General features: G+C 38.3%; 1 protein-coding gene across 4 annotated transcripts in view; it reads right to left on the bottom strand.

Annotated features, from left to right (window-relative positions):
- Positions 1 to 25,777, bottom strand: part of KCNIP4 (potassium voltage-gated channel interacting protein 4) — a 974,830-nt gene that overhangs the window by 110,954 nt on the left and 838,099 nt on the right. For all 4 annotated transcript variants that reach the window (XM_017540614.2, XM_017540612.2, XM_017540611.2 and 1 more), the window contains exon 2: positions 584 to 708. In XM_017540614.2, the coding sequence (XP_017396103.1) occupies positions 584 to 708 (125 nt within the window). The remainder of the gene's footprint in view (positions 1 to 583; positions 709 to 25,777) is intronic.

The raw sequence follows: 25,777 nt of genomic DNA, 5'->3' as shown, positions 1-25,777 counted from the left end.
GCCTGGCTAATTTTTATATTTTTAGTAGAGATGGGGTTTCACCATGTTGGTCAGGCTGGTCTCAAACTCTTGACCTCATGATCCACCTGCCTTGGTCTCCCAGGGTGCTGGGATTATAGGCGTCAGCCACCGCGCCCAGCCAGCAGCATGGTTTTTTGGACTATAAAAGTTACAGTAATTATTCTCCATTACCAGGAAAGAAATCCCTTCATAGGCCTCAATCTATATTCAAGAGTCAAGTCAAGCACAAGCCTGTATTTAAAAAATTTTTTTAAAAATGGAAGTTTATTGAAATTATGTCATTAGAGTTGACAGAGAGAAAATATTCCAACCAAGAATTGAATTGAATAAACCTTTCTCAACACCTCTCTTCATTTAATTGTCAATTATAGCATACCAGCATGGATATACCACCTCGAGTTAAAGCCCACAGATATTGACTATATTCCTATCTAGGAAGGATCGTATGAAATACACATATGATGGGGCTCTCACAGAATGGGATATTTTCCCCCTTTTCCTCTCATTTCTCAATGCCCCTATGGGAATCGTGTAAAAACAAAGTCAAAAAGAAAGTTCTTACGTTCTTAAATCCTCTGTAAAGGATCTGAAGCTCTTTCTTGGTAAATTTGCTCTGGGCTTCCAGAAGCTCAAGGGCCTCTGGCCGATGTCTAACGGTGGCCATCTCCAGTTCATCTTCCACGCTGTCTGTGGAGGAAGACAAGAGTCTTAGGACCAGCTGCTGCTCACCGAGGCTTACACATAGCAACACAGGAAAACAGAACATGTCTGCTACTGTCTATGATTGTCCACAGAAGAAGGACCCTCAGAGTGCCAATAGGCCTTTAAATTTCCTGATTTCAAAGTTTTAAGCTAAGATACTTATACACACTTTTTTTGTGCATATTTTAGTCATTAATACAGACATTACAACTCTAGCATTTTTTAAAAGATAACAAAAAAGAGCACATAAATTTATTTCAGTTAATGAATGGATTATATGATTACTTCAAAGAAAAAGTATAAGTAGCAATATATATTATTCTATACATCTACCAGTGTAGTAACATATATTTCTTTTTTTTTTTTCCAAAGTTTAAGTTCGGAAGTAAATGTGTAGGACATGCATGTTTGTTCCATGGGTAAATGTGTGCCATGGTGGTTTGCTGCACAGATCATCCCATCACCCAGATATTAAGTCCAGCATCCATCAGCTATTCTTCCTGATCCTCTCCCTCCCTACACAGGTGCCCCGTGTGTGTTGTTCCACACCAGTGTCTCCATGTGTTCTCATCAATCACCTCCCACTTATAAATGAGAACATATGGTGTTTGGTTTCTGTTCCTGTGTTACTTTGCTATAGATAATGTCTTCCAGCTCCATCCATGTACCTGCAAATAAAATGATCTCATTTCTTTTTATGGCTGCATAGTATTCCTTGGTGTTATGTACCACATTTTCTTTAACCATTCTATCATTGGTGGGCATTTAGGTTGATTCCATGACTTTGCTATTGTGAATAGTGCTGCAATGAATATATGCATGCATGTATCTTCATAATAGAATGATTTGTATTCCCTTGGGTATATACCCAGTAATGGGATTGCTGGGTCAAATGGTATTTTTGCCCCTAGGTCTTTAAGGAATCACCACACTATCTTCCACAATGGTTGAACTAATTTACATTCCCACCAACAGTGTAAAAGTTTTCCTTTTTATCTACAATCTCACCAGCATCTCTAGCATTTTTAAGGTATGGTTAGAAAAGCATAAAAGGTCACCAATAGTCCAACCTGAAATTTGTTTCCATATTACAATCACTAGTGATAACCAATGGAATTATTGTTAAATAATAATCAGTTTTGTGCCCTATGTATAATGCAACTACAAGGTAAAACTCTGTTAATGTTCTCTAAGGATTCCATTGAAATAACATGTTTTGCCCAGCTACTTGAGAGGCTAAGGTGGGAGGATCGCTTGAGCCCAGGAGGCTGAGGCTGCAGTGAGCCATGATTGCACCACTGCAATCCAACCTGGGTGACAGCATGAGACCCTGTTTCAAACAAACAAACAAACAAATAACCTTAGACTTTCAGAATTCAAGGATATCTGAAGAAATATATAAGGAGATTTAGGAAATCATGGCAGGCAGGAGGCAGGACTAGATTGCAGCTCCAAACAGGGCAGCATGGAGAGGCTTGCATTGTGAGATTTAGCTCCACATCTACTGCAAGAACAAACCAGCAATCCCGAGAGGACCCATATACCCTCTGAAAGAAGGGGATTGCTCTCGGCAAACACCCCAAATACTCTAAGTGCATCAATTGCAGAAGTAGGAAAGGGAGAGCCTCCTCTCCTGAACACACCCATCCATTGTAGAAGCTGAAGGTCTGTTTGCCGGAGAAATTTCTGACCTCACCTGGAGCTGAGTCAAGTTAGAGAGCCGAGTGAAATACAGGGGTAGAGGAAACAGCAGAAAGGTCCTGGGAACTCGCTGCGTCCCCAAGCAGCCCATTCCCGCCGGGCACCACAGGAATCCATTGGGAGGGTGGCCAGAGGAGCAGGGGCTAAAACTCCGCAGGGAGAAGGAATCTCTAGCTGAACTCTGACACAATTTGAACCAGGCAAGAAGCCTCCTCACTAGAACTTGGGGGAGGGAGCAAATCAGGTGTATAGACTTCACAGGTGGTGGAAAACTAAAGCCCCTTTTTTTTTTCCAGCTGGGAAGCAGATAGCCCTGGGCAAATTTTGAAGCCCATCTCACGCTCCACCTGGAAACAGACTGGGGCTGTTGGTGGGGCCATGGTGGGAGTGAGACTGGCCCTTCAGTTTGCCTGGGAGCTGGTGAGGCCTGTGATTGCCAGCTTTCCCCGAGTTCCCTGACAACTTGCATGACTCAGCAGAGGCAGTCATAATCCTCCTAGGTACACAACTCCAGTGACCTGGGAATTTCACCCCTGTCCCCCAAAGAAGCTGCATCAAGACCCGCCCAAAAAAGAGTCTGAGCTTAGACTTGCCTAGCCCTGCCCTCACCTGATGGTCCTTCCATATCCACCCAGGTAGTGGAAAACAAAGGACATATAATCTTGGGAGTTCTAGGGCCCCGCTCACCTCTGGTGCCTCTCCACTCTACTATAGCTGATGCTCTTTAGAAAATGCTACCTCTGCATAGGAGGCCAATTAGCACAAAGATAAAGCATTAAATCACCAAAGCTAAGGATCCTGATGGAATCCACTGCACCCTCTGCCACCTCCACCAGAACAGGCACTGGTATCCACAGTTGAGAGACCCATAGATGGGTCACATCACAGGACTCTGTGCAGACAACGCCCAGTACCAGCCAGGAGGCAGGTAAACTTGCCGGGTGGCTAGACCCAGAAGAGAGACCACAATCACTGTAGTTTGACTCACAGAAAGCCACAGCCGTAGGAAAGGCGGGAAAGTACTACATTAAGGGAACACCCCGTGGCAAAAGAATCTGAACAATAGCTTTCAGCCCTAGTCCTTCCCTCTGACAGAGCCTACCCAAATGAGAAGGAACCAGAAAACCAGGCCCCATAATATGACAAAACGAGGCTGTTCAACACCTCCCAAAAATCACATTAGTTCACTAGCAATAGATCCAAACCAAGAAGAAATCACTGATTTACCTGAAAAAGAATTCAGGAGGTTAGTTATTAAGCTAAACAGGGATGTCCCAGACAAAGGCAAAGCCCAATGCAAGGGAGTCCAAAAAATGACAAAAGAAGTGAAGGGAGAAATACTCATGGAAATAGATAGCTTAAAGAAAAAACAATAAAAAGTTCAGGAAACTTTGAACACACTTTTAGAAATGTGAAATGCTTTGGCAAGTCTCAGCAATAGGATGGAACAAATAGATGAAAAATTCAGAGCTCAAAGACAAGGTGTTTGAATTAACTCAATTGAGCAAAGACAAAGAAAAGAGAATAAGAAAATATGAATGAAGCCTCCAAGAAGTCTGGGATTATGTTAAATGACCATACCTAAGAAGAATCAGTGNAAAAAAAAAAAAAAAAAAAAAAAAAAAAAAAAAAAAAAAGAAGAAAATATGAACAAAGGCTCCAAGAAGTCTGGGATTATGTTAAATGACCAAACCTAAGGAAAATTTATGTATCTGAGGAATAAGAGAATTCTAAAAGCCTGGAAAACATATTTGGTGGAATAATTGAGGGTAACTTTCCCAGCCTTGTAAGAGACCTAGGCAGCCAAATGCAAGAGGCATAAAGAACACCTGGGAAATTCATTGCAAAAAGATCTTCACCTAGGCACATTGTCATCAGGTTATCCGAAGTTTAAATGAAGGAAAGAATCAGGAGCTATGAGACAACTATAGGTAACTATAAAGGAAAATCTATGAGATTAACAGCAGATTTCTCAGCAGAGACCCTGTAAGCTAGAAGGGATTGAGGCCCTATTTTCAGCCTCCTTAAACAAAACAATTATCAGCCAAGAATTGTGTATCCAGTGAAACTAAGCATCACATATGAAGAAAAGATACAGTCATTTTCAGAAAACAAATGCTGAGAGAATTTGCCGTTGCCAAACCGCCACTACAAGAACTGCTAAAAGGAGCTCTAAATCCTGGAACAAATCCTGGAAACACAACAACATAGAACCTCTTTAAAGCATAAATCACACAGGACCTATAAAACAAAAATACAAGTTAAAAAGCAAAAACCAAAACCAAAAAAGTCAAGTACACAGGCAACAAAGAGCATGATGAAAGCAATGGTACCTTTAACACTGAATGCAAATGGCCTAAATGCTCCACTTAAAAGATGCAGACCCTCAGAATAGATAAGAACTCATCAACCAACTATCTGCTGCCTTCAGGAAGCTCACTTAACACATAAGGACTCACATAAAGTAAAGGGGTGGAAAAACGTATTTCATACAAATGGACACCAAGTGAGCAGGGGTAGCTATTCTTACATAAGACAAAACAAACTTTAAAACAACAGCAGTTAAAAGGGCAAAGAAGGACAATATATAATGGTAAAAGGCCGTGTCCAACAGAAAGTATCACAATCCTCAACATATGTGCACCTAACACTGGAGCTCCCAAATTTATTACAACAATTACTAATAGGCCTAAGAAATGAGACAGACAGCAGCACAATAATAGTGGGGGACTTCAATACTCACACTGACAGCACTAGACAGGTCATCAAGACAGAAAGTCAACAGAGAAACAGTGGAGTTAAACTATACCTTGGAAGAAATGGACCTACCAGATATATACAGAACATTTTATCCAACAACCACAGAATATATACTCTATTTAGTAGCATATGGAACTTTTTCCAAGATAGATGATATGATAGGCCATAAAATGAGCCTCAATAAATTTATGAAAATTGAAATTATATCAAGCACTCTCTCACACCACAATGGAATAAAACTGAAAATCAACTCCAAAAGGAACCTTCAAAACCATGTAAATACATAGAAATTAAATAACATGCTACTGAATGAGCATTGGCTCAAAGACAAAATCAAGATGGAAATTTAAAAATTCTTTGAACTGAATGACAAGAATTATAGAACCTGTCAAAACCTCTGGGATACAGTAAAGGCGGTGGTAAGAGAAAAGTTCATAGCCCTAATGAAACTAGATCATCATCTCTCACCTTATACAAAAATCAGCCCAAGATGGATTAAGGACTTCAATCTAAGAGCAGATACTGTAAACATTCTAGAAGATAACATCGGTAAAACCCTTGTAGATATTGGCTTAGGCAAGGATTTCTGACGAAGAAACCAAAAGCAAATGCAATAAAAACAAAGATAAATAGGTGGGACCTAATTAAACTAAAGAACTTTTCCATAGCAAAAGGAACAGTCAGCAGAGTAAACACACAACCCACAGAGTGGGAGAAAATCTTCACAATTTATACATCTGAAAAAGGACTAATATCAAGAATCTACAACAAACTCAAATCAGTAAGACTAAAATAATCCCATCAAAAAGTGAGCTAAGGACATGAATGGACAACTCTCGAAAGAAGATATACAAATAGCCAACAAACGTTAAAAAAAAATGCCCAGCATCACTAATGATGTAGTAAACAGGGAACACTTCTATGCTGCTTATGGGAATGTAAACTAGTACAGCCACTGTGAAAAACAGTCTGGAGATTCCTTAAAGAACTAAAAGTAGAACCACTTGATTCAGCAATCCAACTACTGGGTATCTACCTAGAGGAAAGGAAGTCATTATTGGAAAAAGATAATTGCATGTGCATGGTTATAGCAGCACAATGCAAAAATGCAAAATCGTGGAACCAACCCAAATGCCCGTCAATCAACAAGTGGCTAAAGAAACTGTGGTGTATATATATAATGAAATACTACTCAGCCATAAAAAGGAATGAATTGATGGCATTTACAGTGACCTGGGTGAGATTGGAGACTATTACTCTAAGTGATGTAACTCAGGAATGGAAAACCAGTATGTTCTCACTGATTTTTGGGAGCTAAGCTATGAGGACGCTAAGGCATAAAAATGATACAATGGACCCTAGGGACTCTGGGGGAAGAGTGGGAGAGAGGCGAGGGATAAAAGACGACAAATACGGTGCCGTGTATAGTGCTCGGGTGATGAGTGCACCCGAATCTCACAAATCACCACTAAAGAACTTACTCATGTGACTAAATACCACCTATACCTCAGTAATTTATAGGGGAAAAAAAAGTTGAAGCACATCTGATCATTTTACAAATAGAGATCCAGAAAAAAAAAGAAATCAGATATTTTGCCTTGGGTTACAAAATAAAATGTTCAGATTAGGTGCTGACATGAATAAAGTAACCAGCAGCCAGTTGGTTTCATGGATGCATACTGGATAGACAGAGGCCTAAGGGATGTTCCATTTCAGTCTATTTTGTAGTCAATAGAGTCAATAGGATAAAATATTGTACTTCGCTTTGTGAATTATGTTTACACTATAATTTCTGAAAGGTGTTTTATCCAAAAAGGAATTCTGTGCCCATAGATGTTTGTAAAATGCTATAAAGTTAAAATGTAATTTTGTCACAAAATATTTAAATACGTAGGTTTGAGAAGATCTGTAATAAGGAGTCCTGTTTAACTTTGCTGAACCCAATTGACCCCAAAGGTATTTGTCTATAGACCCTTTTCTGGCCCAAGTAACATCTGGTAATATCTGCACATTTGCCCTACGGTCATGTAAGTGCAAGTCTGGAGGATTTGCAGATATATGAGGATTTAGGTGCCTGTGTCTCAAAGCATATCATCCCTCAGTCCAGCTGCTTTGAAGCGGGGTCAGATGGTGACTTACAGGAATTCTCTCTGTTGTGTAAACCAATCCACACCTCAGGTGAGGAACTTAGCAGGAATAAAAACATCCAGGCTCAGTATGAAGCCATGGCTTGCCCTTTGTATCCTTTCTTCTTGACTACAGATTCTAGACTCAGAGAGAAGGATCTAAGAATAACAGTCAGCTCCACTTCTCCCAGGGCTACTAGGACCCCAATCCCTTGTCCCATGGTCAGTTGGAAATGTCAGTCCTTTTTGCCAAAGTCAAGCCATTTTTGACACTAATAATGCTGCCCCTTGCTAACATCTGCTCCTCTTTACTGCTCTGACTCACTGAGAGCATTGAGGGGCCAGAGCTCTCACTTAGCAAGGAAGAGAAGATCAGTGGCACCCTAATCTTAGTATATCTCAATTATTGGCCTCAAGGAGTTTACAAAAAAACAATGGTGATGAAACACTTGGAATGGATATATTTGTGCAAATGAGTAATAGGAGATAAAAACAAACATTTGCTTTGTACTTTTCGTATTATAATAACTTATCTGGAAAGAGTAAAATGGAAACGCTTCAGGATAGTGAAGGATAGATAAAAATAATGGAAAAGAACATTAAAAGATGAGAAGGCTAAGAATAATCTTAGTTGACAAGGATAAAATTGATGGGAAAGTAGGTAGTTGTGCTCTTAAAGTATGTGGGAAGAGCTAAAAGTAGCTGGAAAAAGGCACCTAGCCATCATTAACAAATTGACCTGGGCCTTACAGCGAAATTCAAAAACACCAAAACAGGGCCTCTTCAATTTTCTCCTTCATTCATTTGAACAAATGGGTTGATTCTGTTCAATGGGTCCTGAGATAGAAAAGATGACAGATAATGTCGCTCCTAGACTGCTGCTGATCCAATGACTTCAGCTATGTTGTATTATTGTATTTGCCAATGCAGAAGTAAATACCATGCAACAGACCTCATGCAAGTAGATAATATCAAATAGAAAGGCTGTGCTTTCTCGAACAATGTCTGATGTAAGCTTCCCTTAAATCATTTATAGTACAATGTCTTCAACCGAAAATGTTCTACTTTTCTTTTCTACATGTTAAAATGTATATATCTTTCATAATCCAATTTAAATATAAGTGCCTACTCTCTGAAGCCTCTCTGGATTGCCCCACTATACAGAATTGATGCCCACCTGGTCATCATTCCCACACCCTGTTTCCTGTGTAGCATGTAAAACAGAATATCATGATCTGCTCCTTTGTTTTCTCCGTTGTGAGTTTTTTGCAGATAAGATCAATGTCTTTCATGCCTTGTTTATCCTCTGAACGTAACAGGGAGCCTGATATTCCTTTGTCACTTAAGAATAATCTAGTCAGGAGTGGTGGCTCATGCCTGTAATCCCAGCACTTAGGGAGGCTGAGGTGGGTGGATCACGAGGTCAGGAGTTCGAGACCAGCCTGACCAACAAGGTGAAACCCTGTCTCTACTAAAAGTACAAAAATTAGCTGTTCACGATGGTGCACGCTTATAGTCCCAGCTACTCAGGAAGCTGAGGCAGAAGAATTGCTTGAACCCAGGAGGCGTAGGTTGCAGTGAGCCAAGATCGCACCACCGCACTCCAGCCTGGGTGACAAAGCAAGACTCCCTCTCAAAAAAAAAAAAAAAAAAAAAAATCTGGCAAACAAATGATGTTCCTGTTCAACTTTCTGTTTTTCTCTGACCCCTTCAATATTTGCTGCCCTTTAGGGAAATATTTTTCAAACTGAAATTTGTGGGCTGTTGGTGTACCTCAAATGTCTTCTTTGGAATCACTATTTTCTCTCTTCATTGTTTTGAGAAATACAGCAAAAGTCGAGGGGATTTTAATTAGATTTTCTGAGCAGTCTTTCAATCATAACATAACCTTGTCTAGACCTAGTGACCCTCACGCAGGAAAGAATCAAAACAGCGCATTAACTTCTGGGCCTTTGTACCGGGCAGCAGTATGAGCTGCACTACCAGCAGAGTTCCTTCCTCTGTGGATACCAAGTCTGAGACAAAAGACACAGGCCTGAAGGATCAGTAGAATTAAATTGTGTGTGATAGGATGATCATCACATGCAGTATTAAAAAAAAAAAAAGCCGCACTTGAAGGGTCTGCCTGCAGGCGTTCTTGTTTTCCCAGCTGCCTGGTACCTTACTTCTTAATGACTTCTACCTGCCAAAGGCCTGTTTCTATTTCTAGGCAGCTGACAGGCTCTAAAAACACAACTAAAATCATCAGCAATCACCAGCATATGATAAGTTAAAAAGACCGAACCCAATCAACACTGATTCTTGGAGGCAAACTGTGGGGAGCACAGCATGATTCCACATAGGACTGTGAATTATCGTTGTGACTCAGCCACCTTCTAAGAGCCTGAATTTTGAGTGGTTTTAACCCAGTGCCTAACATTTATTGATCCCCTGTTGCATGGGTGAGGTGCTTGATTGGCATAATCCTAATCCTAACAATAACCCCAGAGTAAGGTATAATTATTTTTCACATACATGGAGACTGAGTCTCATGGATGTGAAGAAATTTATGACCAGAAGTCAAATACGTGTTTATATATATACATATATACATACATACATACACACAAACACATATCCTGTTCCTACACACACACATATATATTTATGTGCATAGGGACTAGAGACAGATTTACACCCAGGTCTTCCATGCCACAGCTATGTTCTTGCAAATTTACTACAGTCTCTTTCAATATCAACAGAAATAATGATACAAATAATGATAACCTCTCTTCTCTCTTATTTTGTCAAACTCCTCAGAAAAGTTGACTATATCCATTGATCTATCTTCTACCTCTTGCTCTCCCTTTAATCTACCGCAGTCTGACTTCTGGTCCTGAGATTGATTGAATTGTGTTCCTCCTCAAATTTGTATGTTGAAGGTCTAACCCTCAATGTGACTATATTCGGACGTAGGGCCTTTAAGAAGATAGTTAAGGCTAAATAAGGTCATAAAAGTGTTGTAGGCTGGTGTCCTTTTAAGAAGGGGAAGACATACCAGGAACGTGGGTTCTCAGAGGACAGGCCGTGTGAGGACGGAGTGGGAAGATGGTGCACGGCTGATACCTTGACCTTGAACTTCCAGCCTTTAGAACTGAGAGAGAACACATTTCTGCTGTTTAAGCCACCCAGTCTGTGGCATTTTCTTACGGCAGCCCTAGCAAACTAATATATCCACCTATATTCAAATGGCACACAACACTGATAAAAACAAGCCTTGTTATCCACAAAGTTTGCCCAGTGAATGCTGGGCCGTTTGCTAGCTAGCCAATTATGTCATTTAATCTTCTCAATACCTTTCAAGAGAGGAATTATCTCCATTTTATAAATGAGAAAATTGAGGCTTGGAGAGTCTAAGTAACTTGGCCACAACCCAAGTAAAACCCTTGATCAAATGGCTAGTTAGTAAACAAGGTGAAGACAGGTGTCTTCAGCAGCCCAAAGTCCAGGTTACTGAGCACTATGCTGGGAATGTTAATAGCAACCATCACCCCATGGAGAACTTTTGATCTAAGCCTGGTTGTATATTACCTCATTTTAATACAGACAGAAGTTCAGTGAGATAGCTATTGTTGCTGTCTCATTTTACAAGAAGTCACGTAGCCCTCATTTTACAAGGAGTAAACTGGGACTCACATTTCTTAAATAACTCACTCAAGGTCACACAGCTTGTAAGTGACAGGACTGGGATTTAATCCCTGGCTTTTTGACACCAAAGACCATGAGCTTAGTTAATATGCTATTTTAAGAGATGACAACAATTAAATTTTTTGGTTCAAAATCCTAGGGGATAAAAGATTTTAAATCACAAACCAGTTGGCTGCTGAGCATCCAATGCCTCCATTTTTCTCTAGGGAAATATGCCCGGGCACCTCCAGGAGATCACCAAGACAGCAGACAAAGCTGTGCTGATAAGAAACACATGGGAGAAAAAGGTACAGAAGGGATGGGATCTCAAAGCTGGAAGGAACACAGGGAAGTTGTTTGTTTTTCTGCATTTCACCACTGAGAAATTTAGTTTTGGGAAAGATGAATGTTTCATTTGAGACAAAAATCAGAACTAGATGGAACTCTGGCCTCTGGAGTCATCTCCAGGCCATGCCAAGGCATCAGGCAGAGGAGGCAATTCAAATGCACATTTGCATCCTGAGATCAGCGAAATACAAACAGTATTTTAATTCATGTATCTTCTAACAAATTTCCTTTTAATCGGACAACAAATTCCCAAACCTAGACACCCTTAAGCTTCCTGGATGTCTCTTTCTGTTCTTTGTTCTTTAGATTTCAGTCTCTCAGGGCCACGGCTGTCCTAAGTCTGAGTCAACAGTCCCCTCAGGTCATGACACAATTGGGCTAGAAATTGGAATTCAAATCATCTGGGAACAACAAAATGAGTTTTAAAAATAGGCATCTTCCTCTCCTTTCTCACAACTTCTCTTAAAATACAGTAGAAGCTTGGTACAGCTCAACTCATAATTACGCATATTTGAATCTATCTGAGGTCAAACCATGCTCCCTAGAACACTGCTACAGAAAATCTTCCCTTACAAGCAAATGTGAGTGTGAGTCCTGCCTCGTGAGGACAAACGTTTGTAAACAAGTCTTCTAATGCAGAAACCAAATACTTTTATGAAGAATAATGTCACTTTTTGGGAAAGCTGATTCAGAACTCAGGCCATGCGCATAAGGTGAGTCCTTGTCTATAAAACATGAAACACTGTGTGGCTGTTGCCTCATTCTTTTACTTAGGTCCTGCCAAAATACCGAAAGGATTATTTGGCACACTGAAGGTGCTCCATAACATAATGTGAAATAAACAACTATTTGAAGCATTCCAAGAATAGTAGGTATATCTACAACAGGTCCCATTTCTTTTTTCTATTTTTTGAGATGGAGTCTTGCTCTTGTTGCCCTGGCTGGAGTACAGTGGCACGATCTGGGCTCACTGCAACCTCCGCCTCCCAGGTAAAAGCAATTCACCTGCCTCATCCTCCTGAGTAGCTAGGATTACAGGCATGCATCATCATGCCTGGCTAATATTTGTATTTTGTAGAGATGGGGTTTTACCGTGTTGGTGAGTCTGGCCTTGAACTCCTGACTTCTGGTGATCTACCGGCCTCAGTCTCCCAAAGTGATGGGATTACACATGTGAGGCACCATGCCCAGTTGCATTTCTAAATAGAAATACAACATGACTCTTCTTCAAAAATAAATGTATCCATTTGTCATTCTAAAAAGATTATAAATATTGTAACTTTAAAATTCTATTTGAGCTGAACTTAATTTGTCTAGACAAAGCTTCAGCCTGCTTAGCTTATATTGCTTTAGCTCACTGATAAAAATACCCTCTGAGCCATTATTTCTAATGTTTACATTTTATTAAATTGGCCAAACATTGAGTTGATCCATATGGCAATAACATCATATTGAGGCTGACTACTTTCTAATGATATGCTATATATTATTAAATATTTAGAAGCTTGGTCCAATGATGGGTATTGGAGGAAGGTTTCCAATGCTGAAAGATTCTTGACCCTATGGTTGACCCTTGACCCTTGGATACTATCCCTGAGAACCTCTTGGATAAGGAGTGATGCTATTGTTTGTTTAATGTTTAAATATGATTTGTCAGGACAAAGAAAAAGCTGCCTGGAGGAAGACTTCCAAAGCAAAATTTCATGGCACTGATATTATTTCTTTCCACCCTTCTTTTCTACTGCAAAAACTTGTAGGTGGATGACAATATACTCATCATTCCATTCCTCGGTTCCACTGCTCACAAAGCTCAAAGAGGTCAGCATGATAATCAGCCGAGGAGATAGTTTCTTGGGTGGAGGAATTTGCTGAAGTCCACACAGCTAGGCAACTGACAAGTGGGGGCTGTCTTTCCTCTTCCTGTTACATCATTTGACTTCCCTGGATGGAGAATTTAAACTGGGGCCAGGAACTATAAGCAACTCTTTAAACTTTGACAATTTTAAATGCTTTATTACAAGAATGAGGAGGCTGGGAACTCCCTTGACTCTTCCTGTCTTTATTACTATTCACCTGGCCATCTACCAAGAGTTATTTTCAGGTGCACATGGAGTATATATAAGCAGTTAATTCCAAGCTGATCACACACAGGCTGCAAGTAGAAAGCACTCAATCCATCTGAAACACTGTGGGAGTCCCAGGCCTTCCCAGACCATCCTGAACAATTGGAACCCTGATGTTTTAGTTAGTTGGATATATGTATTTCTGCAACCCTGGCCCTGAATGTATGTTAGAACCAAAATCAAAAACAAACAAACAGGAAAAACCCAACAAAACCATTTATAATTACTACTTTATTTAATATTTGTATATCACATTGAAAATGAACACTTCTTGGAAAATGGCCATTTATTTTGAATGTCTTCTGTTACAGGTGCTTGTTGGCAATGACATTGCAATTTTCATTCCAGGAGAATGAGAATTGCTTTGCAATTTCCTAATTGAATTCAATCACTTATGAAATATAACAACCCAGTGGTAAACTGCTGAAGCTATTTGTCACAGCACTTATGAAATAGCTTGCCTCTACCTTATTTATAAACATTAATAACTCTTCAACAAGCTTAGATTTAAAAAAAAATCACCTAATTGGAATGCTTATTATCAGAATTAACCATATTATTACTATAGCATCATGAATGGCCCCTTATGGTAGGAGTTATTTTTTAGGTGGTAGGGGTTTTTGGTAAATGAGAAAAACAAAAATTATATTGCCAGTCATTATACACAGACAGAAAATCTACAATAGGCATGCTGAGGGGGCAGAGGAAGGAAATAAGAACTTTAATTGAACTTACACATAAAGACAGACCAGAAAAAACTGATATTCTAGTCAGGAAAGCAAAAGCTGAGAGGGATTATGAGCAAAGAGAAAATTTTTAAAGAGCAATGGCACATGGAAATAGATGAAGAAAGCCCAAATTTGTTCACTAAATTAAAAATGCCCTAACCAATGAGTGTCTCTTGAACTTTGATAGACTTTCTATTTGTCCTAAAAATCTAATAATAAGACACACATATGTGCATGTTCATCACAACACTATTCATAACAGCAAAGACATGGAATCAATCTAAATGCTCATCAGTGGTAAACTGGATAAAGAAAATATGGTACATACATACCATGGAATACTATGCAGCCATAAAAAATGACAAGGTTATGTCATTTACAGAAACATGAATGGAGTTGGAGGCCATTATTCTTAGCAAAGTAATATAAAGGAACAGACAACCAAACACCACATGTTCTCACTTATAAGTGAGAGCTAAAAGATAAGATACATACAGGGGAACAGCAGACACTGGGGCCTACTGGAGTGTAGAGGGTGGGAGGAGGAAGAAGATTATGAAAAATAATCAGCACTAGGCTTAATGTAACCACCTAGTGGGTTCACCTTACCTGCTGCCTAGACAGAGACAATTTATGAAGACAGGAGAATTGCAATGGAGAAAGAGTAATTCATGCAGAGCTAGCTTTGTGGGATACCAGAGCTTTATTATTACTCAAGTCAGTCTCCCTAAGCATTAAGGGATGGGAGTTTTTTAAGGATAATTTGGCATGTAGGGGTTTGGGAAGTAGAGTGCTGACTGGTTGCAGATGGAATCATAGGGGGCTCGAAGTGGAGTTTTCTTGTTGTCTTCTATTCCTGGGTGGGATCTCAGAAATGGTAGAGTCAGATTACTAGTCTAGATGGTATCAACTGATCCACTGAGGGCAGGGTCTGCAAAATACCTCAAGCACCGATCTTAGGTTTACAATAGTGATGTGATCTCCAGGAGCAATTTGGGGAGGTTCAGACTCTTGCACCCCGAGACTGCATGACCCCTTAATTATAATTTTCAATCTTGTAGTTAATTTGTTAGTCCTAAAAAGGCAGAGTGGTCCCCAGGCAAGAAGGGGGTCTTTTCAGGAAAGGGCTGTTATCAATTTTGTTTCAGAGTCAAACCATAAACTAAATTCTTTCCAAGGTTAGTTCAGCCTATGCCCAGGAATGAACAAGGACAGCTTAATGGCTAGAAGCAAGATGGAGATCTCTTTCATTGTCATAATTTCCTTAAATTTTTGCAAAGGAGGTTTCATTAATACCTGGGTATTTATAAATAGACAATCTGTAAAACAAACACCTGTGATACAAGTTTACCGATATAACAAAGCTACACATGTACCACTGAACTTAAAAGTTACAAAATTAAAATTAAAGGAAAAAAATCAATAGTCACTAATTTTTACAGCATTTGTTTAGTGTAAGCACTATATACATATATATATATATATATACATATATATATATATATATATACATACACATACACACTCATAAATATAGTGTAAGCACTATATATACATACACTCATAAAATCCTCATCAGCATACTATGAATGCTATATTCTTGTTCTATAGATGAAGATACCAACACAGGAACACAGAGAGACTAAGTAAGTTGCTCATTGTCACAGAGAACCAGAGTCAAGGAATGAACTCTGGGAAGTCTGGTTACAGGATTCATGTAATAACTATTTGGCTGTTCTGCCTCCCCCAGAAAAGGAGAGAGGATGATGCTCCACTTATCTAGAATTCATGCACACAAATAAGAATCAGAAAATTGGAAGCAAAAGGACTCCAAGCAGAAAATGGAGCTATGTGAGAATGGAAAGGGGTATTGAGTCCAGCCCCTTAACTTTGTAAATTCATGTCACATACAGAGCCTTAGCTGCAGTGGTTGTAAATCAAAAGCCACTGGGCACATCAGAATGTAAATCAAAAGCCATTAGGCAGAACTGGACCTAAACCTTGATCTCCTTGATTCCTGCTGCAGCACTTTGCCAAATGTCTGCCTCAGTATCTTTTATGGATAAGAGTGTCTCTATCCTTATTGTACCTACAGTTTTAGTAAGCTTCTGACTCCATATCAGAAGCAGGTATAGATGATGGAGAAAGGTTCATACACTAGAAGGAGCCCATGAGCCACAGTTATAATACCTAACTTTCACCACTGGCTCTTTCACCACAAGTCTAGAGATCTAAATTACAACACGAAAATTATAGTATTGTATTGTATTTGGGATCTTTGCTAAAAGAATAGATTTTAGGTGCTCTTGCTACATATAAAAATGAGTAAATTTACTTGACTGTAATAAGTGTTTTACCACATATATTTACTTCAAAACATCATGATGCCTACCATAAATATATATAATAACATTTTAAAACATTTATACAACTTCTGAAATTGAATCATTAATAAAGAAGCTTCCAACTGAAAAAAGCCCTGGACCAGATGGACCCACAGCTGAATTCTACCAGACAGGCTAAGAAGAACTGATACCAATCCTAATAAAACTATTTCAACATATCAAGGAGGAGGAGCCCTTCCTGAACTCATTCTATGAAGCCAGCATCAGCCTGATACCAAAATCTGGCAGAGACTCAGCGAAAAATGAAAGCTTCAGACAAATATCCCCCCAAAAATACTAGCATATTGAATCCAGCAGCACATCAAAAAGTTAATACACCACAATTAAGCAGGCTTTGTTCCTGGGATGAAAGGTGGGTTCAACATATGCAAATCATTAAATGTGATTCACCACATAAACAGAATCAAAAGCAGGAACATTATATTCATCTCAATAGACACAGAAAAAGCTTTTAGTGATACCCAATATCCCTTTATGATAAAAATCCTCACCAGACTAGGCATCTAAGGAACATCACTCAAAATAATAAGAGCCATCTATGACAAACCCACAGCCAGCATCATACTAAATGGGCAAAAGCTCCAACCATTCTCCTTGATAACTAGAACATAACAAGGATGCTCACTCTCACTACTCCTATTCAACATGATATTGGAAGTCCCAGCTAGAGCATTCAGATGAGAGAAAGAAATAAAAGGCATTTAAATAGGAAAGGAAGATGTCAAACTCTCTCTCTTCACTGACGATATGATTCTGTACCTAGAAAATCCTAAACAAACTTTCAAAGTTGACTAGAATTGATAAACAACTTTAATAAAGTTTCAGAATATAAAATCAATGTGCAAAATTCAGTTGCATTTCTGCACACCAACAATATCCAGGCTGAAAGTGAAGTCAAGAACACAATCTCAATTACAATAGTCACTAAGAAAATAAAATACATAGGAATATAGCTCACCAAGGAGGTGAAAGATCTCTACAAGGAGAACTACAAAATACTGTTGAAAGAAATCAAAGTGATACAAATAAATGGAAAAACTTTTCATGCTCATGGATTGAAAGAATCAGTATTGTAAAAATGGTCATACTGTCCAATGCAATTTATAGATTAAATACTATTCTTATCAAACTACTAAGAGCATTCTTCACCGAATTTTAGAATAAAACTATTCTCAAATTCATATGGAATCAAAAAAGAGCCACAATAGCCAAAGCAATCATATGAGCAGAAGAAAAAAATAAGACCAAAACAAAGCCCAAGATATCACATTACCTGATTTTAAAAAGCTACAGTAACCAAAAGAGCTTCGTACTGCTATAAATACAGACATATAGACCAATGAAACAGAGTAGAAAATCCAGAACTAAAGTCATACACCTACAACTGTCTGATCTTTGACAAGACTAACAAAAACAACGAGGAAAGGACAGCCTATTCAATAAATGGAACTGGGATAACTGGCAAACCATATGCAGAAGATTGAATCTCGACCCCTACATTTTACCATATATAAAAGTTAACTCCAAATGGATTAAAGATTTTAATGTAAATCTCAAACTATAAAAATCCTGGAAGACAACCTAGGGTATATTTTTCTCAACATAAACTGTGGCAAATAACTTTTGTCTAAGTTCCCAAAAACAACTGTAAGAAAACAGAAATAGACAAGTGGGACCTAATTAAACTGAAGAGTTTCTGCATAGCAAAAGAAACAATCAACAGAGCAAACAGATAACCTGAAGAATGGGAGGAGATATTCACAAATAATGTGTCCAGCAAAGGCCTAATACCAAGAATCTATACTGTAAGGAACTTAATCAGCAAAACCATATAACCCTTTTTAAAAATGTGCAAAGGACATGAATAAACATTTCTCAAAGGAAGACATAGAGGTGGTCAACAAACATATGAAAAAATGCTCAGCATTGCTAATCATCGGATAAATGCAAATCAAAATTGCAATCAGATACTATCTCACACCAGTCAGAATGGCTATTATTATAAAGTCAAAAAACAACAAATGCTGGTGTGGCTGCAGAGTAAAGGGAATTCTTACATATGGTAGGAATGTAAATTAGTCCAGCGACTGTGAAAAGCAGTCTGGAGATTTCTCAAAGAACTTAAAACAGAGCTACCATTTGACCCAGCAATCTCATTACTGGGTACACATCCAAAAGAAAGCAAATAATTCTACCAAAAAGACACATGCATTCATACGTTCATCACTGTGCTATTCACAATAGCAAAGAAGTGGAATCAACCCAGATGCCCATCAGTGGTAGAATGGATAAAGAAAATGTGGTACACAGACACCATGAAATACTACACAGCCATAAAAAAGAAGGAAATCTTGTCCTTCCATGTATGGAACTGGAAGCCATAATCCCAAGCTAATTAACATAGGAACATAAAAACAAATACTGCATGTTCTCACTTGTAAGTAGCAGCTAAGCATTGAGCACATGTGGACATAAATATGGGAGCAGTAGACACTGCACATTCCTGGCCGGGGGTGGGTGGCGGTGGTTAACAACTACCTATTGGGTACTATGCTCACTGCCAGGGTGACAGGATCCTAATTCTAAACCTCAGCATGATGCAATTCTCCCATGTAACGAATCTGAACCTGTACTTACTGTATCTAAAACAGAATTTGAAAAAGGACATATTGTAAAGAAATAACAATATGGAAAATGTATTTATGCAAAATATCATACCTAATTCATAAGATGTTACTGTGTTGCTTTAGAAAGCAGGCAATAAACAGATGGAATTGATTACCTACGGAGTTAGAGTTTGGATAAGCATAGTTAAGTAAATTTTTTGTGGTATATAAAGGGGATGATTTGATTTGCAGCTAATATCCGTTATGACAATAGTATTCTGCACTAAAACATTTATCCATCATGGCTTTGTTTAAAAAGGCTATTAGGAAAACTGGCCGGTGATCTGGGTTTTGTTATGTTCCTTCTACTTTTAAGCTAGTTTCCCCCTTGGCCTTAATTCCCCACATGTTTAATGGCATAAAAATAGATACAAAATAGTAATTAATACTATAGAATAAGGTAACTTTGGGCATTAAACCAGATGGTACATGTGTCTGGCACAGAGTAAACATTCAATTAATTACATTGTTGTTCATATAATTTGTAGTAGTATTAGTATTATTTGTGATAATATCTAGTGTTATCTTCAACACGAGGAGCAGAACAACGCCTGGGAGTGCTAATTCTGGCAAATTATTCAGTTCCTCTGAGATTTTCTTCTTGGGTCTATTTCCCAACTCTGGCACTGGACAATGTGTTTAATCTTTTCAAGCCTCAATTTAAAAATCTATAAACTGGGGATAATATTTGTATCAATTTCTTAAAGTTGTTTTAAGGCACTGAATTACTTACTGGCAGGCAGTAGTAATAAATTACAGCAATGATGACTATTAATAATTATTGCATACATACTAATTGAGTTGCTATTCTAGAATATTTAGGAGTGAGGAGTCTAAAGCAGTACTTTTGAGCTTGAATCATTTTTCTGACTCTTGTTAGCTTTGTGTGACCTTGGGCAAAGTGCTTAGTCTATGCCTCAGTTTCTTCATCAATAAAAGGGGGAGAGCATTGGGACCTACTATATAATGCTGCCAGGAGGTTGAAATAGCATGTGTATATAACATGTAAAATAGCGGCTGAAGCATAGTGTTTAAAATATTTATTATTATGTCATTTGATTGTTAAAATGTTCTTTGAGATGAGTATTATTTTGCCCATTTTTGGTAGGTACATTGAGGTACAGTGAGGTTGAATAACTTGTCCAAAGACACATGGTAATATGGCTTGGCTCTGTGTCCCCACCCAAATCTCATGTTGAATTATAATTTCCAGTGTTTGAGGAAGGACCTGGTGGGAGGTGACTGGATCATGGGGGTACATTTCCTCCTTATTGCTCTTGTAATAATGAGCTTCCTCGAGATCTAGTTGTTAAAAATGTGTAGCATTTCCCCCTTCGCTCTCTCCAACTCCATCATGTTAAGAAGCTGCTTACTGCTGCTTCACCCTGCTATTATGACTGTAAGCTTCCTGAGGTTTCCCCAACCATGCTTCCTCTACAACCTGTGCAACTGTGGGTTAATTAAACTTCTTTCCTTCATAAATCACTCAGGCTTAGGTAGTTCTTTCTAGTAGTGTGAGAACGAAAAAATACACACAACAAGAGTAATTCCGTCATTTGAGAAAATGCTTACTCTCCAAATTGCACCAAGCTGCTTTGTTTTGCAGGCACTCTTCACTGCTGAATTGCCAATCGTGGTATCTGCTAGAAACCACAGCTCCCTGAGGACCTTTTATACTCTTCCTGTTTGGAATTGATGGGGGAATAAAGACCACCTTTTGAAATAGAATTTGAGGCAATAACTGAGCTTTATAGTCTTGTCATTTCCTCCCACACACCTCATGATTTAATACCCTCGATAGTTTGCTATTCCCTGAATGAAGCCTGAATTGTCAACTTCTATGTTTTTGCTTATCCTATCCCCTCTACGTGAACTTGCCATTCCCTCCTCAACCTTCTCTGTCTCTATTCTCTAAGGCTCATTTCAGTGGGGAAGGGGCTTCACAGAGAAGAGGCCTCCTGAGACATTCACACACCTTGTGCATTTGTCAGCTGTGATGGCTTTATATATCAATGACCTGTTTGAAAAGCTGTCATTTCCTTTGCGATACAAACATTTAAAGACAAGAGATCTATCTTGGTTATCTTATTACCACTAATGCCTAGTATGGCCTGGCCATTAGAGACAATTTATTCATTTATTCATTAAATATTGATTGAGTGCCTATTAGGACCCAGGCATTGGTCAAGGTACAATGGATACTAGAATGAACAAAAACGACAAAATCCTTTCTCCCGTGGGCCTGAAATTCTAATGGAAGAGTCAATAACTGGACATCTGAGTGGCGATGTCAACTGGTTGGATGGATATGTGAATCTGAAGTTGATGGACACAGTCTGGCTGAAGATGTAAATGTCACAGTCATCACCATATATGTAATATTAAAACCATCAAACTCAATGAGATCACTAAGGCAGTATACATTGGCAGAAAATATAACAGTAATTATTTCTTTTATGGAAAGAAGGAATACATTAAAAAAAATTAAAATGTCCAGGGAATGGCAGGGACTCCAGAGTTGGAAAGCCCAAAGCAGGATCAACCTTGAAATGACCAGTTTCTAAGAATTACTTTTCCTGTGGGTTTGCTCTCCTGGGAGCATGTCACAGAGCTTCTTGTTCATAGTATTCACCAAGAAGAAAATAATGGAGCAGCATGGCTATATTCATTCAACACAGACACAGTTTCCATATGGTCCTTACATATTCTTCATGTCTTCAAACATTTGCCCAGGGATAAGCAGTGTCTCTCTTTGAGTTCTTTTTTCCTCTTAGACCAGGATCAGCTTACATGTAAACATGGCATCCAAGTAATGATGCCTAAACTCATCTTGATGTGACCAAGATGTGGCAGTCATGTGACAAAAATAATAAAATCTCCCACAGCATTATCAAGTGAAAAGAGTTGGAAGTGATTTCAGAGAACTCAGGAAAAATGCTTTTCAAAACAAAGCATGGAAATTTACTGGCCAGAGTCTGCCCCTCTCTCCTATTAGAATACAAGATCATGGTGGGCTGGATCCATGTCTGGCTTATTCATGGTTCCATCACTGGTACCTACGATAGTAGTGTCATGTAGTCAGCATTGATAAAATTTGTCAACTGATTAAATGGCTTGGGCTTGAGTCCCAGCTTTGCTGCTTAGTAGCTATGTAATTTAGAACAAGTCACTTAAAACCTAAAGTCCTTAATCTCTTCATCTGCAAACTGGTAATAATAGTGGCACTTGAACAGTAACTCTGGAGAGTAAACAGAATAATGTATTAAATAATTTTTCATAGTGTGCAGTGCATCATAGTAATGAATCTACATACAGGCTTTCTGTAAGGATATGATGATTTTGACACTGATCCTTCTAACATCTGCTCACCTGAAGTATTAATTTTATACTGTTATTGAAATAAATGTGATTTTTATATCTTCAGGAATACTCAATGAAGAATATGCCTGCCTCTAAGCAGAGTCTGAAAATGTTACAATATGCGATAGCATTGTTTCTCTACCCAGCCTCAAAGGAAAATGGTTTGCTGAAAGATAAACAAGGTTTTATACTGTCAGTTCATCTCCAGAACTTATCTTTTGTTCTTCTGCTTCTTCTTTTTAATGAAACTTTACAGGTAAAGTTGGACCAATATTTCTTTAAAGAACTGCTGCCTATCACACTTGCTGCTTCAACACCCTTGGCAAAAGACAATTTGAAATGTAAGAAGGCTAAACTTTCACCCTGCAAGCTAAGCAGATGAAAAAAAAAAAAAAACAAAGAAAAACAATGTTCTGCATTTTATAGACCTGGTAGAGTAGAAAATTGAGGCTCTTCGAAGTATTAGGTTCCCATTTCAGCAGAAACCAGACTCATTGAACAGACTCATGTTTAGCCCAAATATGACTGCTTATGTCAATGAAAATGGAAAATAGGTTGTATAGCTCCTATGAGAAGCTACCTTAGTGACCATCATGAAAGTATTAAATAAAACAAAGAAGGCTCTCATTTATCTAACATGCTACACAGTATTTTGTTAAGTAGTCATCATTCCACCCATTCTAGCCCAAATTAACAGTAACGAAAGTAGAAAAATCAAGTGGGAAGCAAAAGATTTTATCATATAGGTAACCTGAAAAAGCAAAAGATACACTAATCAACAGTGAAGCTTGTTTCAAAAATTTGTGTTATTCAAGCATTTAAAGCCAAGATGTCTAAGATAAAATTATCATCTCTCCCTAACTTGCCTTCATGGCCTTCCCTCTATGCTCCTTATCTTGATAAATTTCACCACTATCCTTTTGGTGGAGTCTCTTCATCTCTTTCCTACCTTTCACTCAATATCACAAAATGTTTTTCAATATTTCCAATTATGTACACCTTCACCATGTGTTTCAAATTTATCCTCTCCCTTCCACCACTATTGCCATATGTTTAGAAGTTTGTCATCTCTTGTAGGCAGGGAAGTCTGGTAGTGAAGACACTAAGCTTTTGTATTACATTATTGAAGATAAACTCCCTGCTTTGATGTGTCATAATTGTTAGGTGCTGGGTGAGTGATTTAATTTCTTTAGTTTTCTCTTTTAAGTGGAGATTATAATTGTACTTTCCTCCTAGGCTTGCAGTAAATATTAACAGTAATTGTTCAGGCTTAAAATAGCATTATTATCAAGTGTTAGCTATTGATACTGCCCCGCATAGACTTTTTAAGCAGTTTCCAACTAATTTTCCTGTCTTCTTTCTCTTTCTCTCTCAAAAATTTGTCTTCTGATTTATTTTTGGTGTTATTTTATCATTCTGAGTTTCAGTTGGCTCATTGATTCAGAAGCCAATATCCCACTAAGTTTGGTTATTCCTTTTGACACCCTGTCTGTCTCTTGTCTTCAAATATTGTTCTTGATCCTTTGCTAGACTTTTCTGTAACTCCAAGTTCACATCATCCCTTCTAAAATTTGGCTCATGTCTAGCTCCTTCTATTCTTGGCTGACTAGCCATCCCAAAATGCCAGACAAGACAAAGAATCACTCCTCAATGAAAAACCTCACTTAAAATCCCCATTGCCTCTCTGCAGAGTGAATTCAGCATAGCACCCAGGGAAGTTTTCAAAATTTGGCCCAGATCATCTTTCTAGCTGCTTCTCTTCCACACTTCTTACCCCTCCTGACTGTCTAAGCTTTATCTTTTAAAGTACCTAGAATGCTCCTCCTTTTTATTTTTCTGATGAAATGATGATTCTTCTCCAAAGGTCCCTGCTGAAATATTAACTCTTTGTGAAGTGCACCTAGGTGAGATTGAATTTCACCTATATCACTACAGTAGTTGTGATCATCGTAGCAGATGAAGAATAATAGCAAAAGAAGCCAACATGTACTGACCACTTACTAGCCAGTAACTGTTCTAAACACTTTACATGCTCATTAATCCTTTGGGCAAACTTACAGATTATTTGCTGTCATTTCTACCTTACAGATGAGGAAACTGAAGCCCAGAAGGGATAAGTAGCTTAACTAACGTTTCTGTAACTAGTCAGTCATAGAATGAGGATTTGAATCAAGTAGGCTAATCCCAGAGTTATCATGATCAACAATCTTAACTCTAATGTCTCTCTTGTTTTGCCTCTCACAGCATTCACAGCATTTTCCTTATATTCGTTGTATTGGAGTGATCTACATATGTGTCTGTTTATTTCAGTACAAAGTCAATCTTAAGATGTAGTGATCTGCGTGTTCTCCTATGTCTGGAATGATTACCTTTCAAATAGTGCTCCATAAATGTCTGCCATATTGAAGTGAAATTCATTAAATTTGTCAACAGAAAACAGCTATCCTGACATTCCTACCAACAGCTTTCTGATACTAAAACCTATGTGTGATTTAATGACGATCTCTGGTAGATATATGATGGACCAGGAAAAACAAACAAACAAACAAAAAAACACAGCTTTCAAATTTTCCCTAAATATCTAGTCACTTTGGGCAAGCCACTTAATTTTTCTTTCTTTTTTTCTTTTTTTTAGTTTGGAAAATGGAGATTATAACCCTTGTGATCTGCCATTATCACAGGAGTTTTATGAAGATGAAACGAGGTATTCAAGAAAAAGAATTTTAAAACTTCTAAAAGCCCATACAAATGTAAGAAACAAAGAAACAAATACTCTGATAGGTAAAATACATAGCCAACATCAAAATGATAGGGCCAATTTGTATTACAGCTGGATCAAACGGAGATTCTAATGTTCCCTGTGTTCTGCCTTTCATGGATAGTGAAATACCATGAAAGGAGGAAATTTGTGTTAGCTTTGAAACTGCCGCCATTTGTCACAGCCAGAAATAATTAATGCCATCTCAATGGCTCCTCCAATGCTAGATCTGGAAAGAGACTTGAGCACAGTCTCTATTTCTTATTCATGGATGGTGAGATTCAGGCCCAGAGAGAAGAAAACAACTCATTCAAGGGGCTACTACCATCTCCCTGCACAATATGTGCTACATATGAGTATCCTATGTTCAACAGGTAAGTGGAAAAAGATCTAGTCTTTTTTTTTTTTTTTTT

Source organism: Cebus imitator, unplaced genomic scaffold (assembly GCF_001604975.1).
Source record: "Cebus imitator isolate Cc_AM_T3 unplaced genomic scaffold, Cebus_imitator-1.0 Scaffold127, whole genome shotgun sequence".
Taxonomy (NCBI): Eukaryota; Metazoa; Chordata; class Mammalia; order Primates; family Cebidae; genus Cebus; species Cebus imitator.
Note: the sequence above shows the minus strand (reverse complement) of the source record. Positions and strands in the feature narration are given on the sequence as shown.